General features: G+C 31.7%; 1 protein-coding gene across 1 annotated transcript; it reads right to left on the bottom strand.

Annotated features, from left to right (window-relative positions):
* Positions 1 to 627: 627 nt before the first annotated feature.
* LOC142617913 (carotenoid 9,10(9',10')-cleavage dioxygenase 1-like) lies at positions 628 to 9,198 on the bottom strand. The gene is made up of 14 exons (XM_075790885.1): positions 8,835 to 9,198; positions 8,635 to 8,705; positions 8,145 to 8,159; positions 6,692 to 6,803; positions 6,304 to 6,403; positions 5,738 to 5,800; positions 5,305 to 5,415; positions 5,040 to 5,224; positions 4,763 to 4,901; positions 3,065 to 3,182; positions 2,884 to 2,985; positions 2,367 to 2,618; positions 1,927 to 2,038; positions 628 to 875 (listed from the first exon to the last, which is right to left on the bottom strand). The coding sequence occupies exons 1-14, from the start codon at positions 9,087 to 9,089 to the stop codon at positions 846 to 848; spliced, it is 1,665 nt and encodes a 554-aa protein (XP_075647000.1). The 5' UTR covers positions 9,090 to 9,198; the 3' UTR covers positions 628 to 845.
* Positions 9,199 to 16,323: the final 7,125 nt, after the last annotated feature.

Raw genomic sequence — 16,323 nt, 5'->3', positions numbered from 1 at the left:
AACACCCCGCAGGAACTTGTTTTGCAACCTGGAAACACAATTGGAGCATTAGGCAATACACGTTGCTTCTGCGATCAAAGCCAGTGTGCGATAAATTAGATTTAGTTGCTCCAATGGAATTTGAAGGGGCTCATGTATTTTGCATTGTCGTGAATTTTGTTGTAACAAACAGCACTAGTTTTGGAATCATATTTTTGCATTCATGAAATGCAGTTTTTGAAAAATTGGGATTTTGCAATGCAGCTTATGGTTTTTGCAGCTCTATACCTCTATTCTTTCCTCAAGCAATCTGGGTTTTATTTTTATTTTTGGTGCATTTGAATCTATGATTACAATGACAGGGAAAAAGGTAAAACTGCCATGGATGCATTTCTTCAAGCTGGATTACAATGTCAAACAGAATATTTTTAAAAGTTTCTAGCAGTAGTTTCACATTTAAGCAACGAGGAACATAGCACAAAATGTTCAAAGAGCATCCATTAAAATTTTGTATGCTTCCAGCCTCACGAAACAATGATGTTAAGCTCTAATACCATTTTACTGTAATAGAGAATAAGATAATACTAATAGAGACAGAAAATAATCTTTTAGAAAAGATATGCTAAAATTAATAATGAACCCTCATCATATTGTCAAATTCCAATATTTTTTAATTAGGGTTACTTCTCACCGGTGGCCACAGCTATTATTACAATTTTATTTTTCCTCTTAATTTAGAAGGATCCCCAGGCACAATATTGGGAGAGTACAGTTTTTATTTTTCGGTGTGGATGTTTACATGGATCCTCTTGACTTGCACTTTCTCTATTTCAAAGTTATTGTGGGATTTCTAAAAAATCAGACAATCATGATTTCCCCTGCTCTTGAAGTTGCTCCTGTACAAAAATGATGAATATGAATTAAAACCACCACAATAAAAAAAATGGGAAAACAGAGAAAGCTGAAGAAAAAAGTAGGAACAAAATAACCATAGGTTTAACAAGGCAGTTCCATGGTGAAAAACAAAATATTCTTCTATTAATTTGGGGAACCTCAGCTGTGATCTCAACAAAAAAAAATTATGCAGTCTACTGTGCTCCATTGAAAAATTTCTTAGCTCTTTGTCAGTAAGACTGAGATCTAATGCAGTGAATTGGTGACTCAATTTCCATTTCTGGTACCAAACCTTTTGGCTACCAAGTAAGTTCTTTTCAATAAAACTCAGATCCAAAGCAATGAATTGGTCAATTGACTCAATTGTCATTTCAGGCACCAAGCCCTTTGACTACCAAGTCCTCAAGGTAATAAAGTGAGCTTTGGCCCAAGGGAAGGGAGAAAGGGGAGATTTTTAACTATTTACTCTGCTTCATGATATGTTCATTTTATTATATTTTATTCTTGCTTGCTTGACAAGTGTAAAACCCTACAAACTACTACAAAAGCCACACCCTAGCCCTGATCACATGTTTCAGCTTCCCTACCAGTATCAAATATTAATTTTAGAAAATTATGGTGTTAGATATATTTGTTGAGCCATTACCAATTATAAAAGTAACTGATGTTCATTAGAGGGAGCATTAAATAGATATATGTACCATATTATTTTCAAACATAGAAATCTTTTGTAAGCATTGGAAGTGACCATGGTTTTTTAGTGGAATTTGTGCTATGCCCTTGTGTTAAAACCCCATTCCCTCTCCCTTGTGTATGTGTGTTTTTGTTTGTCAAAAAAGAAGTAAGCAAGCATTGGAAGTGATTTCAAAAGTATGAATTTCAGGCACGCCATCCTTGTCATTGTCAATTTTATTTGTCTAAATCTTGTTTGCCCTAAATTTTTACTTTTCAAAACTCTCTTTGAAATTCAACCATGAAGTTGATTTCAACTGTAGTGAGACAGAGAAATGTAAGAAAGAAATTTAATCCATTAGTAATTGATGTAACACTGACCTCTGTTACAAAGAAGGCGTGGAAACCGGGTGGAACTCTGTGGGGTATCTCAACAACAGCAACAGGATCAGCTGACATTGTTTTTGCATCAAGTACATTAACTGATGATTTTCTGCATAATTATAAATGAAATATTTAGATTTATCATTATCAAAAAAATTCAAAACTTTAATCTGTAGCATCAACAGCTGATGTAACAAGTTGGTGTATCAGCATATATAGTAATATTTTCTCCTTTGATGCAATTTAAAAAGTCTAAATTTGCAAAAATTAGGAGCAATAAATTTTCAACAACTTTCTTACAAAACCTTTCAATCTCATTATTTGACTAGCAATTACTTTATTTAACAACGCAAAAAAATTAATCATCAAAATTTTTGTGCATTAAATTTAAAGAGAGAATATGAATTTGTCAAAAGTGTGAGAAATGAAAGTATTACCCAGTATTCTCATCATGCACAAAGAATATTAAGTAGCCATCGTCTTCTTCAGATGTAATGCCAGGCACACGAGGGACAAAAATAGCTTCAGAACCAAATCTGCCAGGTCCAAAGTCATAGATGCCTTGAACATTTCCTCCAACTTCGAGTTTTGTTTTTCCAGTCTCTGGTTCAGCATGCAGATCAAATTTGATAATCCCAGCGACTCTTGCATTGCTGTCCCATATGGTTCCGTATACGTACCGTTGTCTCCTACATAGATACAAATGATAGAATACATAAGGACTTGACACCTAAGAGAACAAAATTAATTAAACATGGCTTCTAGCAAAATGAAGTGGGCTGCAAAACAAAATCAGGTTTCAGAACCTATGCAAAAAATTGCAAAAGATCATATAAGTATGGACTTTCAGCATCTAGCTTCTCTAATCTTTAAATGGGAATTTTTGCAATCTTTGAATGCATCTACTGACAATAAATAACCCAATTTCTCCAATCACCAATAGTGGATATATACCTGCCTGTGTAGCTCTCATTCACCCTAGGAAACTCTACAACAGATGTTGATAATTTCTTCTGTGAAGCTAGACCAGTTTTCATGTTGAATCTCATCTCATACCTGAAAAGAATAGTAACTATCAGAAACATGTACGTAGGCATAGAGATTTGAAACTTCATAAAATAGGTGAAAGAACTACAGCTCAGATGATAAAATTTTGAGCTCTTCTTTGACAATCCCAATGAGCCTGTCCATATCTATGTTCTCATAACGACAAGTGATCAGAACAACTTCATCCTCCTCCTCCCAAGCATTAGCTAGCAAAAGGAAGTCATTAAAAAAAGTCATAAACTTTAATTATTGCTTAATCATGAACCATGAGAGGGTATAAATTTACAAATATAGAAGAATGAAATCGGCCAAATCTCAAGTAATAGTAAGGAATAAGCTCCTTTCCCCCAGATTGACTGGATCAAGACAGGCTTAACCTAATTTTTAGAATTATGAGCAGCATCAATTTTATGGATTGTTATATCATCAAGAGACCCAAACTCAATTCATCTTAAATTGACTGCAAATTCAGAAGATACAAAATAACCAATGATAGATTCTTGAATCTAATGATTCCCTCCCCTTGTTCCTTAGTTCTCTCTCTGTTTGTAATTAATTTCTTCTATATTGTTTGTTCTTTTTTCACTTCCTAGTAATTTTTTGGACTGCTTTATGATCTTTGCATAAGGTAGCTTTTAATATATACATCTTTCTTACTTATCAAAAAAAAAAAAAAGATGTCACACTAATTTGGGTCGATGAAAATGTCCAAAATTCTACCAGAAAAGTTACTTAAAAGAATAATAGAAAACATCAACTTATAAATAAATTAAGGTGAAGTTTGTCCTTTAATTTAAGCACTTGAGAATGTCCCATTTCTATCAGTCAACAAATCCATGCAATGGTGAATAGGGAAAGTGCTGCACAGGCTTGATAAATTAAAAGGAGGTTCTCAACAAATCAAGGATAGATCCCAAGAGATTTAACAGAAGATTTCATGTAACCATAAAACCAATAGGCATGAATAGATTTGAGTAGCCAATCCCAAGTGATAAGAGTACGTTAATGCAAATCAAGAACAAAAAGCTCTGATAATCGAGTGATTAGGGGAAAATTATCAGATTATAAAAATATTTTTGTTTTTGAAATAATTTGTTAAAATACAATATCTTTTGAAATTGCATCTTCAAGTCACAATATTAAGTGAAATTTTGACTCGATGTGATTTTATGCTTGGTTCAAAATTTCAACCACCACCACCACCACCACCACAAGAGGATGTCAAGTATGCAACGTGAATAGCATGTTGAAGATTGGATTTCAAGCAAGAGTGAAATTGTGTTTTCAACCTGACATTTTACCCAAGGCTGAATTGCATTGTAAAGAATGAATCCTTTATTGATGCAAATGAGGCATCCACAACTAGATACATGTGGCCGACCTGGATTCATCTGTTTAGGATCTATAGTTGACCCCAAAGTGTTGAGATAAGGTTTTGTTGTTGTACTCAACAGTGAAATCGTGGCTTTAACCTAACATTTCAATGTGCAGTGAAATCACATCTTCAACAATGATTTCACACTACCTATGTGAATACCTCTTGTGAAATTGCCAAATAAGCATGGAATTGGATCTTCAAGCCACAATTTCAACCTGAAATTGTGACTTCAAGATGTGTAATATAGAAAATTTTTGCTCTTACAATTTCTTGATAGGTGTTTTACTTTTACAATTTATTTCAAAACAATGGTATTTTTTTTTTAAAATTGATATTAAAATTAAAATTTTTCCCTGACTCACTCTACATTCTGGCACATGAAAAGGATTGCAAAGGAAAGAAGCAAACCGTTATGGAAGATGAAGCAACTTGGAAGCTCAAACCATCTGATTTGCTGCTCATCTTTTGCGTATCGAGGAAGTACACCAAAGCGAGCTTTTTTTGTTGTGTCATATTTCAATATCAGCTTGTTTTCTGTCACCATTTCCTGAAAATCAAAATTTAAACAAATATTCTAAGTTGCACATGATGTGATTGATATGATGTTCAATAAAGCACTGTTCTGTCCATGGACTTTCTTTAGTACGTTAAATTTGTAGGAGAAACAGCTTTACCAGTTCAATACCTTTTTTTTGAAATACAATGAAAGATCCATAAAAATTGCATAGTTTTCAGTAATGGCGAAATCATGCATCATGATGGGCTCTGATATTGTTATTGGTACAGGGTCATGCATGAAACCATCCTTGGAAATTACTCTGTAAGTGATATATGGTGGTGAAGTTGAATAGCCAAATGTAAACATCTCACCTGCATGGGAGGATTCTGTAAGTTAAAAGGAACTCTTCCATTACAATGGTTACTATTTTCTTTTATAAGGATGTCTTTACCAGTGAATGGGTCAACTTTTGGATGAGCAGTAAAAGAATGCGCCAATCTCTTGTCATAATCCAACATGCCAAGAGTTTGAAGATCTCCATCCTCCAAAACTTTAAGGACATCTAAGTATTGCAGTGAGAACGATATCAATTCTTCATTTCAGGCAAGAAATTATTTGAAAGAGTTCATATATGAGACAACCAAATTGGCATTGCTCTGTAATGCCTTTTGCTCCCACCATAAAAAGCATAGTGGTTACATCATCAAGGCACTACAATCAGTAAAGCAACCCAGAAATATAAAAAGATAATTTATATGCTGATGGGGATATACAGACACATCTCCACATTAGGTTATCTGATCAATGGAATGCAGAGAAACACCACCCCTCTCTCTTTTTTTTTTTTTTTTGTCAGAAGTAAAAACTAAAGGAGACATGCTTACAAGGTTTATCATACTCTTGAAGTGCTAGAAGTTTCCCATGGTGATATATGAGAGCAGTATTACCTGGACACAGATGACATATAGGGAAAAAATGAGATATACCCAATACAAATAGCTAGTAATGCCTTTAAGGCTATCATGCTAGGGGGAGTTTGGGCCCACATGTGAGGGGGAATGTTAGAATAATGTTTGAATGTTTAAATTCACTCTTTCCTAATAGCTTAGGCTTTTGGTACAATTAATAATATATCAACCAATAGTTGCCAATGACCTTTTGTGTTAAGTCTTGTATGTGGACCATGTGGTGTGTATCTTACCAATGGGGAGAAATTAATTTCCAAGTATACCAGTGTACCTGCACCCTAATGTTTAGGGATACAACTGAAAAAAGACCTATACATACACTAGTACCCAACACAAGAAAGCCAATTCAACATTAAGATTAATTAAAATCAAAAACAGAATAATACATAAATAATGCTTTTTGAAATGTACTAAAGGAAACTATAGGTATCCTAGCAGAAGTCTTTTCATTCCAGAAAAAGCTAAACACTAGACTAGCTTACCAGTTCCAGTTCCGTATGAAACATCTAATACTTTCAATTTTTCTCTCAGCATTTGCATGATCACTGTGATTAATCCAAACAGTCCCTTGAGATCTCCAATCTGGAAATGAAATTAAAAAGAAAAAAAGACACATCATACTGTAATTTAACCACCAAATTAATAATATACAACAGACGATTTATCTTCTTTTGACATTTTTTATTCTACAATCATCAATTACCTTATCACATACTTTATCTTTTATCACCCCATTAGCAGCAAAGTTCATATGCATAGGCAAAAGATTTCACTAAGAAGTGGAGAAAATCCTAGTGGCATGAAGCACTAAATGAACATACTAGAAAAGAGAGGAAAAGAACAAAAGAAACCTATAGCTTACTGGTGTACCTTCAAAAATTTAGCGCCTCCAAGATACTCTTCTTGTTGAAGCCTAGATGTCCTTACATAGCGGGAGACATAGGTTGCTTTCCCATCTTTGATGCGCAAACCGTGAACCATGCTGCAAAATTAAATATATCACCTAATCCCTTCTTGTTTTAGCAGATTAATAAGGGGTAAATGTAATGGGTTCCAAGCAACATCCACAAATCTCAAAAATCTAATGAAAAAGTGGGAAGGCTATAAAATGCAGAGCAGAATATTGGAACGTATCCCAACTATAACATACTAACATAAAACTAGCAGGATGGTTAGAAACAATCAAGTGCTATCCACCAAAAATATAGACACACAATTCACCTAAACCAACCAGAATATAACACTAGATATTATAATAAACATCATGAAAATAGGAAATGATAAACAAACTAATATCAAGATTTCTTTCCCCTTCACTAATACAGAAAATAGCTGAGCTTGTCAAGGGATCATAAAGAAGGAAATCAAGCATATTATCTTCTTTCTATCCTGATGATTGAGCATATCACCAGGAAATCCAGAGTTGGTTTTGATTACATTACTCCACGATTATGTTTCACTCTAAGACCAGGTTCTGTAAGAAATCATAAATACTTTGAACTCACTAATTAACACGACAGTTGCATTCGATGCAGTTAAACTAGTAAAAATTCAGACTCAATGCCTGCCACCACATAGAAATATAGTCATGGAGAAAGTTTTCACTCATAGCAAGCTTGATTTAGTGATTCATGTAGTTAAACCAGTAAAAATTCAGTGTTTAATATCAAGACAATATCTGTATCCAAACTTCAAGTCCTTAACCTCAAGTGCCAGTCTCAAATTGCTTAATGTATTTAGGCATGGGAAGAACCACAAAAAGGTGGCAAAGGGGGAAAAAAGAAAATGCATATTTGTTTACCTAATAGAGAGCATATGCAGTTTCAGTCACTAGAAAAATGATTTATTTGGCTCCATTGCCAAACTGCAGTGGAGCCAAATGATTCTATACAGACTAAAGAATGAACTACAAGGGTTCAATTCACATATAGCCGAAACATATGATGACTCAAGAAAATTGACACTTCACTATGTGAACTGCTCATATACTAATATTATGCAGATATCACAGTTTAATGAGGTGGGTAAATCAATTTATGTAATTTCAAATTAAATAGAGTTGCCAAATTGTTTTCAAATACTTGGATCCTATAAGATGTTAATTGAAACTTCTTGTTACTTTCATTGTGGAAAAATTCAAAGTATTGGCCTTTGAGCAGTCAGTAACCCCAAAAAAGCACCCACATATTAAATGAACTAAACAAGGAGACATTAATGGTATTCTGAAGTGGGAAACCAGGTACTGAAGTTATATGTTAGATTTCTTTCTTCAGGAAAACTAGAAAGAAATACAGGTAGAATAAGGTTGCAGAAAATCACGCACCCATCTCCATCAAACCTGCAAAGAGAGTAAAAAAGGAAATAAGTATAATATGACCTGGTTATGAACTGAATTTTCTTTCACACCAACTTGATAAACCCAGGCTTAACACCACCCCCTCCCCCTCCCAAAAAAAGGAACTTTACCAAAAAATAAGGGACCATGATAATAAAAAATCTTAACATCATATACTGAAGGCAGTTGAACATATTTCTTCACTTGGGATTAAGCCAAGTTATTATGCTTAGGACAAATTTGGTTACAAAAAATTAACATGAAAACATGTTTTAAAAATCTAACAGTAGGATACATGTTCTTTAAGTCCGTAACATACATGTCAAATTTCGTAACAATCAATATTAAACTTAGTTTTTATACATAATTTAAACTACAAAAACTCAAAATTTAAACATTTATTTCATGAAAGTTAATTATAGCTTTGTCCTTATGGTAGTGAATAGTTCCACAGGAGGAAAAGACAAAAGAGACATACCAGTGATATCCAGCCACAGGGGTGAACTTTGGGTTCGAACCCACTCTAACAAACTCTCCATTTAAGCATTCCTGTAAGACATATTTTGCATTCAATGTCATTGACAACAGAGGCACTTGAACTTCGAAACCCAAGGCATTAGTAAAATGTTCAAGATGGCAAGTTAAAGTAGTGTACACACAGAGTACAGTAGTACTCACAGGAAGGTGGCCTTTGACGAGGAGATTGGTGGTGGGAGGGGTCTCTTCAGAAACGGGAGTGAATGTACCGGAGAGAAAGTGGTGAGGGAGAGAAGAGTGGTTGTTGTTGTTCTGGTACATGAACTTCACCATCAACTTCTCCACAAAGTCTATCACCTTTGAACTCAACCCTTTGTTCGGCTTCGGCTCCACCTTCACTATCCCCCCTCCTCCTTCTCCTCCGCCGCCGCCGTGCCTTTGCTTCTCCTCCGCCATTTCTCTCTCTTTCTGTGTGTGTGTGTGTGTGAGAGAGAATATAGAGCAATCCTGTGACTAGAGAATTTTTTTGTCACTCCATTTTATTTATAGTGTCAAGTACCTGGGATTCATCAAAAACATAAGTCCTCAACTGGGAAAGTTTTTAAAGTCTAAACATTGACAAAGAAAGAAAGAAGTCAAGTACCCACAGCCCAGTTTTGTGTCTTTTTCTACATGCCAAGACATAGGTGTTGAGTGCACTGCACCATGGTCCGGCCCACTTGTGATAGACATGCTCACAGCCCACTTGTAATAGCTTGTAATAGACATGCACCAAGTGAAGAGAAAATTTGAATTCATCCTTTTTGTCTAATATCATTAACAAAAGTCAAGGTTTGTGTACTTGTATTTATTGTGACTTGATGTGAAGCATGTGAAAGGAAAAAAAGAAGGAAAAGATGAAGAAATAAAAGACACAAAACTAACTCCACGGGTTAATTTTAATATATATATTTTTCTTTGCATGTAGTTGGCTCTATAACCTATAAAGCTGGAAAAAATGACATAAAGGTGTACAAAAGAGAACAAAAAGTTGTTGTTAAGGGTACCTTATAGTGCTTTTTAACAAAATCTTATTTTAAAAGAGAACAAAGTTTCTCTCCAAACTAGTTTGAAAAGAAATTTTTTAAACTTATCATATATCTTTTTTTTAGGTGTGAATTTTGAAAATCTAACCGTTGAATTTCATGTTTCTTATATTCTTAACATGAATATCAAATTTCGTTCAAATCGGATTTTATTTACTATTTGATCAATGAATTTTTTTTTATACACAATTTTAGATTACAAAAACTTGAAATTTTAGCATTTCTTTGATGACATAGCAATTGATTTTTGATTTTCTTGAAATTTTGCAAGCATGAATAATATAATAAGAACATGCAATTCGACGATTAGATTTTCAAATTTCAAACTAAATATAAAAAATATTTGATAAGTTTGAAGGGTTTCTCTCCAAACTAGTTTGGAGAGAAACTTTTTCCTTTAAAAGATTGACTAATTAAGTTTTTACTGGTTTTTATCTAAGTTCGCACAAACATAATGAAATATTCAATGCATTTCACCTATTACTTTTTATATTAACCCACCAATTTTTTTTTTTTTTTACTCACAATCAACCATTTTAAGGCATTATAAAATTGGGTACGAAATTGGATATGTCCATAGTCTTATCCAATACTATGTGAGTGAGATGTGAAATAATCATTAAACAAAGGGTAAAAAAAAAACAAAAAAGGGTGAGAGATGTGAAATAGTCAATGAAAAATTCAGGGTTCCTAAAAGAACGGGAACAAAAATTCACAATAATTTCACAATATTCTTAAATTAGTCTACTATCGCACACACATAGACCCACCAAAACTAGCAATTAAATTTTTTTTAATGGCCCATGCAAAGAAGTAATTATAGAATGTTTTTGAGGTATCATAAATGCATACATTCTCCTTTTACATTATAGTGAGTTTTACTAATTAAGTTCATAGTGAGACCTATAATTCATGTGAAAGGAAAAAAAACACATTTATGATAATCCCGAAGTATTTAATAATGCAAAGGTGAAGGTAGGGCCCGAAGGTAGGGCGGCAATAAACAATTGCCCTCCTTGGCCTGACAAACAAAATCAAATACTATATAATAAAAGTTAAACTTAGAAGCTGTGGTTTCTGTAAGTGGTTTCACTAAATTGCAGAATTTTTTTTAGAATTTAAAAAAAATAAATATAAATTTTTTTGTTCTTATCTTCTTCTCCTATAATTTCTAAGTTGATAAAAAATATTAATTTGATTACAATCCAAATTCTTCATCTAATCATTTTTTATTATAATTTTTAAGTTAATAAAAAATATCAATTTGATTACAATTCAAAATCTTTAGCTAATCCTTATTTTTTTTTATTTAAATTATATTACTACACATAGATACAATTTGAAGGGGAAAAACATGGGTTGTTTAAAAAAAATTTATAAAAGACTTTTAGTTTGAATACAATTTAAATTTGTTAAAATTTAAATGATAAATTTTTACATAATTATACTATTTTTAAATTTTATCCCTTCAATTGAATAAAATTTAAATCTGTTAAAATTAAAAAAAATGATAAAATTTTACATAAATTATATTATTGTTAAATTTTAGATTTTTCACAAGTTCACTATTTCTTTATGGATAGCCATAAATTCACTTCACTTACACATACTCAACATTCATGGGTGAAGAGAACTATGTTTTTTTTTTTTTTTTCCTGTTGGTACTTGGTAGATATATATTATCCATTAACCGACCTTTTTTTTTTTGAAAAAACATTAATTGACTTGATATGTTTTCGTTTTTGTTGTTGTTGTTATTATTTATATATATATATATAAAACCGAAGTTTTGAAGCTCTCACAATTTTCTACGTTAGTACAATATTAAAAAAATAATAATAATAATAAGTTTTTTCTAAAACCCAAACCCGATGCCCAGTCTCTCACCTAAACTCTTTCTCGATGATTTGCCTTTTCTATCTCCAAAACTCTTTCATGATGCTCTGCCTGCCATCATATATATATATATATATATATATATATATATATATAAAAACCCGTGGCCAATCATGACCGTACACAACTTTTAGATGTGTCACTCTCAACAGCTATTTTTGTCGCAGATGGGGGAGCCCCATCACCGCTGCATGTTGTGGGTACTACCGAAGTGAACTGGGTCTTGATTCTTGATGAGAATCATGGAGTCATCGATCAACACAACGCTTAAAAAGTTGCTTCAAAGAGTGGTGCTAAAGTGGGTCTTGATTCTTGATGAACTATGACTCACCGAAGTCACTTTGTTGAAGTGTGGGTACTGGGTTAAGGCAAGCAATATTTGAAACAGAGTTAGAGAGAGGTATTGTAAGAAGTTTGTGGAGGAAAATTGAGAAAAGGGAGAAATAAAGAAGGCAAAAGGTGAAGGAAATGTCGCTGAGAAAAAGCGGAAGAAAAAAGAAAAAAAAAAGGGTGTTGTGTGGGTTAGAAGACAAAAGATTAAAAAGGGTGTTGTGTTGGTGGTTTCAACCATTGCATATAAATAAATTAACAAGAAAGCCATCAAAACATGTCCAAAATCCGTCTGATGAATTCATTGCAAAATATTTGGTCTTCCTTGATTATACAAGGTTGCTTATTCTATTATGAGGTTGCTTATTCTATTATGAGGTGTGCATACATGGATTATGAAGCAATATTATGAGGTGATGTAAACGATCATAACATATTGAATGAATTCTACTACAACTACCATCTATAGCAACTTTTATTAATAATTGTTAATTTCTCTTAATTTGTTAATAATTGTTAAATTTGAATTTTTTTACTTCAATAAAGTGATTGTAATATTTCGAGTAGGCAATGACCACCAAAATTATCAAAAAATTAGTTGTATCATCTCTTTGATACCTTATGTTACAAAAGTGCATGACATTATTTTTTGAATCTTACATTTAATAGTTTTCCCGTGTATCGCATGGGTTAGTGACTAGTTATTATTATTATTATATGCTCAATAACTATTTAGATAAGCATTATACAATCTGACCATATCTGCAATTTTGTGGCTAACATCAAAATGAGTTATGTTTAGAAAAAATTGTTGCAATTTAATAAATCCATTTTACATAAGTAACTACTTTTAGTGTTTAAATAAAACACTTAAATTCTTTGGATTTCCTCTTAACACAACGTGACTTTTTTTTTCTTTGGATTTTTTGTTCATACGCTACTTTTTTTAAGATTTACTTCAGCTTTACACTTCCACAAATTAGACTAAAATTAGACTTTTTTTTTCATATTAACTTCTTTAATGTGAAGTGTATATATATTAAATAATTCAAATGAATACTTACCATACGGTTTTTTTTCTTCTCTATTCTTCTACCTATAGCCTTGCAGGTATGTATTTGTTTATTCTTTTTTTTTTTCATTAAATTGAATAGGTTTTGTGTATTTTTTTGTGTTTTTTTAAACCTAATTTTAAGTTTTATCATATCAATTTATATGATTATGGATTGAAAATCAATCATTAAATATGCTTAGACATGATTTTTTAAATTATTTTGTGTTTTATGACATGTGTTCCAATGGTAATATGTTGCTTTCTTCATTTCAATTTTGATTTAGAGAACAATATTCTTTTTAGCTTATTTCAATTTTGATCTCACAAAGATACAAAATTCTCATTAAAGCACAATTGGTATGTTACAAAATTAATAATATTTTTTTATTTAGGTGTTATCATTTTATATTTGATAGCTATTATGCCAATACAATTTATTTATTTTGTTATTATAATAATTATTTATTTCGTTATTGTTTATTAGATAAAATATTTATTTTATAAGTTTATGATAAAACCGTGCAACTCACGGGCCTTTAACTAGTTTAATACTATTTTACCTTTTAATATATATATATATATATATATATATATATATATATATATATATATATTTCTTGTGTGTTTTAGTAACCTAGTACAAATTTTATTCCAAAGAAAATATAAATCATTACATCAGTATAAAAATAAAAAAAACCAAAACACCTCGTAGAAATGGAGGCTTGTCATCACACCTGGCTTATGTTAAATGCCGCAGCTGTATATGCAAATCCACACCTACCAACTTTTATATTTAGCCACTCCAGTGCAAACATTATTTACTTAGACATTTTATATGTTAAAAATTGAGGCTTCAACAAACTCTACCAAAAAAAAAAAAAAAAAACCTAAACCTCTACATTAATTAAAGAAACTGAAATATTAAGTTAAAATAAACAAAACTATAGTATAGCTTTGCCAAAATAACATAAAATAATGTAAGTTACACTTGATGTTTATCTAATAAATAGAAATTTACATTAGTCATACATTTTCTTCCCTCAATTACACAATATAAATTTACATAGTTGTACTTGATATCTATATAATATTTAAAAGCTAAAATGTAGTATTTATTATTGTTATGTTTCTACTGAGTCAGACTAGTGGTCATATTATCATTTTCTTTCAATTTTTTGTGTCATTGGTGAACACATTAAAAATGATATTGCTTCAATCATGATATTTCATTGCATCTATTATGAACAAAAGAATGTTGTATTAATAACATTACTCTAAAAAATATATTAACTTATAAGAACATAAGATATTAATGGTGAATTTCTATGAAAATTATGTTGTTCATTAAAAAAGTTCATAAATAAATAAGAATGATATTATTATGTTAGCTGTACATATTATGTTTATATGTCTATGAACTATATTTTTGAGACATTTTAAAATGAAATTTCTTTCATCTTTTCCATTTCTTACCCTTTTTAATTGATAATTACAATAAGGTTAGCTTTTGGTGATACTAATGACAAAGGTTATTAGAGTTTATTGGAGAATCGGGCTTGTATAAATTCTAAGCATATATATATATATATGTGTGTGTGTGTGTGTGTGTGTGTGTGTGCGCGCGCGCGTGCATTAACACAAACAACTATAATATATATTTCATTTTAGTTCCTACATTTTGACTTAATTTTCATTTTATTTTGGTCTATACTTTTTAATTTTACCTCATGTAGTCCTTAAAATAAAAAAGAACATTATCGTTTTAGTCTCTACCGTCATCTCATTAACAGAAATAGTATACATGGCAGACGAAATGCACCATTAGCACACTAAATATTGACGTGTCCATTAAAATAATAATAAATTTTTTTATTTGGCATTTGAAAATGCCACTTAGATCCACATCAACTTCCAAATATAAAAATTAATTTATCAACTTTAACTAAATAAAAAAGGAAAAACATAATTAAAAACAAAAAATCACATGAATTGAGATCTAAGTTTATTTTGAACAAGAACACAGAATCTAAAAAATTCAAAACCCCGAAATATCTTTCTAGCTTTTTTTTTTTCATTAAGTAATACTTCCCGGTTGCCAGATGAATTATTACAATTTAATTTTTCTGCTTAAAATTGGAAGATCTCGATATACAATATCAAGAGAGTACAATCAAAGAGGTCATGTGTACAAAATTTACATAGATATGTCTCCACTAGTAATTTCTCTATTTCATAATTATTTTGGGATTTCCAATAATCAGACAATCACAGTTTCCCCTGCTGGTGAAGTTGCTCCCGTGACAAAACCATAATAAAAAGCAATAGCTAGCGAAATAATTATAATGACAAGTACACAAAAATAATTGTTGAAATGTATGGATGAAATGATTGAGTTTGTAATGATGTTTGATAAATGGCAGGTGGTTTAATGGTTATTCTTTCGTATTATCCACTACATAAATTTTGATATCAAATATATGATAAAACAAGTTCATACTCGATTTTTGAATCTAAAATAGGTGGTTAGTAGTAGGCAGTTCTATTCTTAATTTTGGAGAGGTTGGAAAGCAGATGACATCACTCATCACACCAAGTTCTAACCTTTATACGGAAGATATGGTATTACTATAGAATGATCTAAACTAAACCCAAAACACATACGCAATCTCATAATTTGACTTTACATTGTTTTCAAATACGTTATCTTGCATCACACGGGTGAGTACATCCCTGTGGATCACACAGATTAGTGTCACATTATATGTGGAGTGTAGAGACTGGAGATATTGACAAAGAGGAAGATGAAGACGAGGAGTTGCTCTCCTTAGTCTTATGATCCAGCCAATTTCACTAAACCTGAGCTGGTTGACTAATAAATGCAGTGCTAGAGAAGTCTGAGTAATTCACGTCTGACAGAAGTACATAGCCCTGCATTATTCATTTGATTGACTCTTCTCTTTTGACTCTCGAAAGCAAAATTTAAGTTTCTACATGTCACGACATAGGTGTTGAGTGCATTGCACCATGTTCCGGCCCACTTGTAATAGACATGCTCACAGCCCACTTGTAATAGCTTGTAATAGACATGCACCAAGTGAAGAGAAGATTTGAATTCATCCTTTTTGTCTAATATCATTAACAAAAGTCAAGGGTTGTGTGCTTGTATTTATTGTGACTTGATGTGAACCATGCGAAAGGAAGAAAAGAAGGAAAAGATGAAGAAATAAAAGGAGGCTATTCGGTTAATTATGACATCATCATCACAGTATGACCTTGAACTTTTAAAATTTTGAATCTCTTCTTCTACCGGTTCTTTGAATAGTCT

This window comes from Castanea sativa, chromosome 11, assembly GCF_040712315.1.
Source record: "Castanea sativa cultivar Marrone di Chiusa Pesio chromosome 11, ASM4071231v1".
In the NCBI taxonomy this organism is placed as follows: domain Eukaryota; kingdom Viridiplantae; phylum Streptophyta; class Magnoliopsida; order Fagales; family Fagaceae; genus Castanea; species Castanea sativa.
Note: the sequence above shows the minus strand (reverse complement) of the source record. Positions and strands in the feature narration are given on the sequence as shown.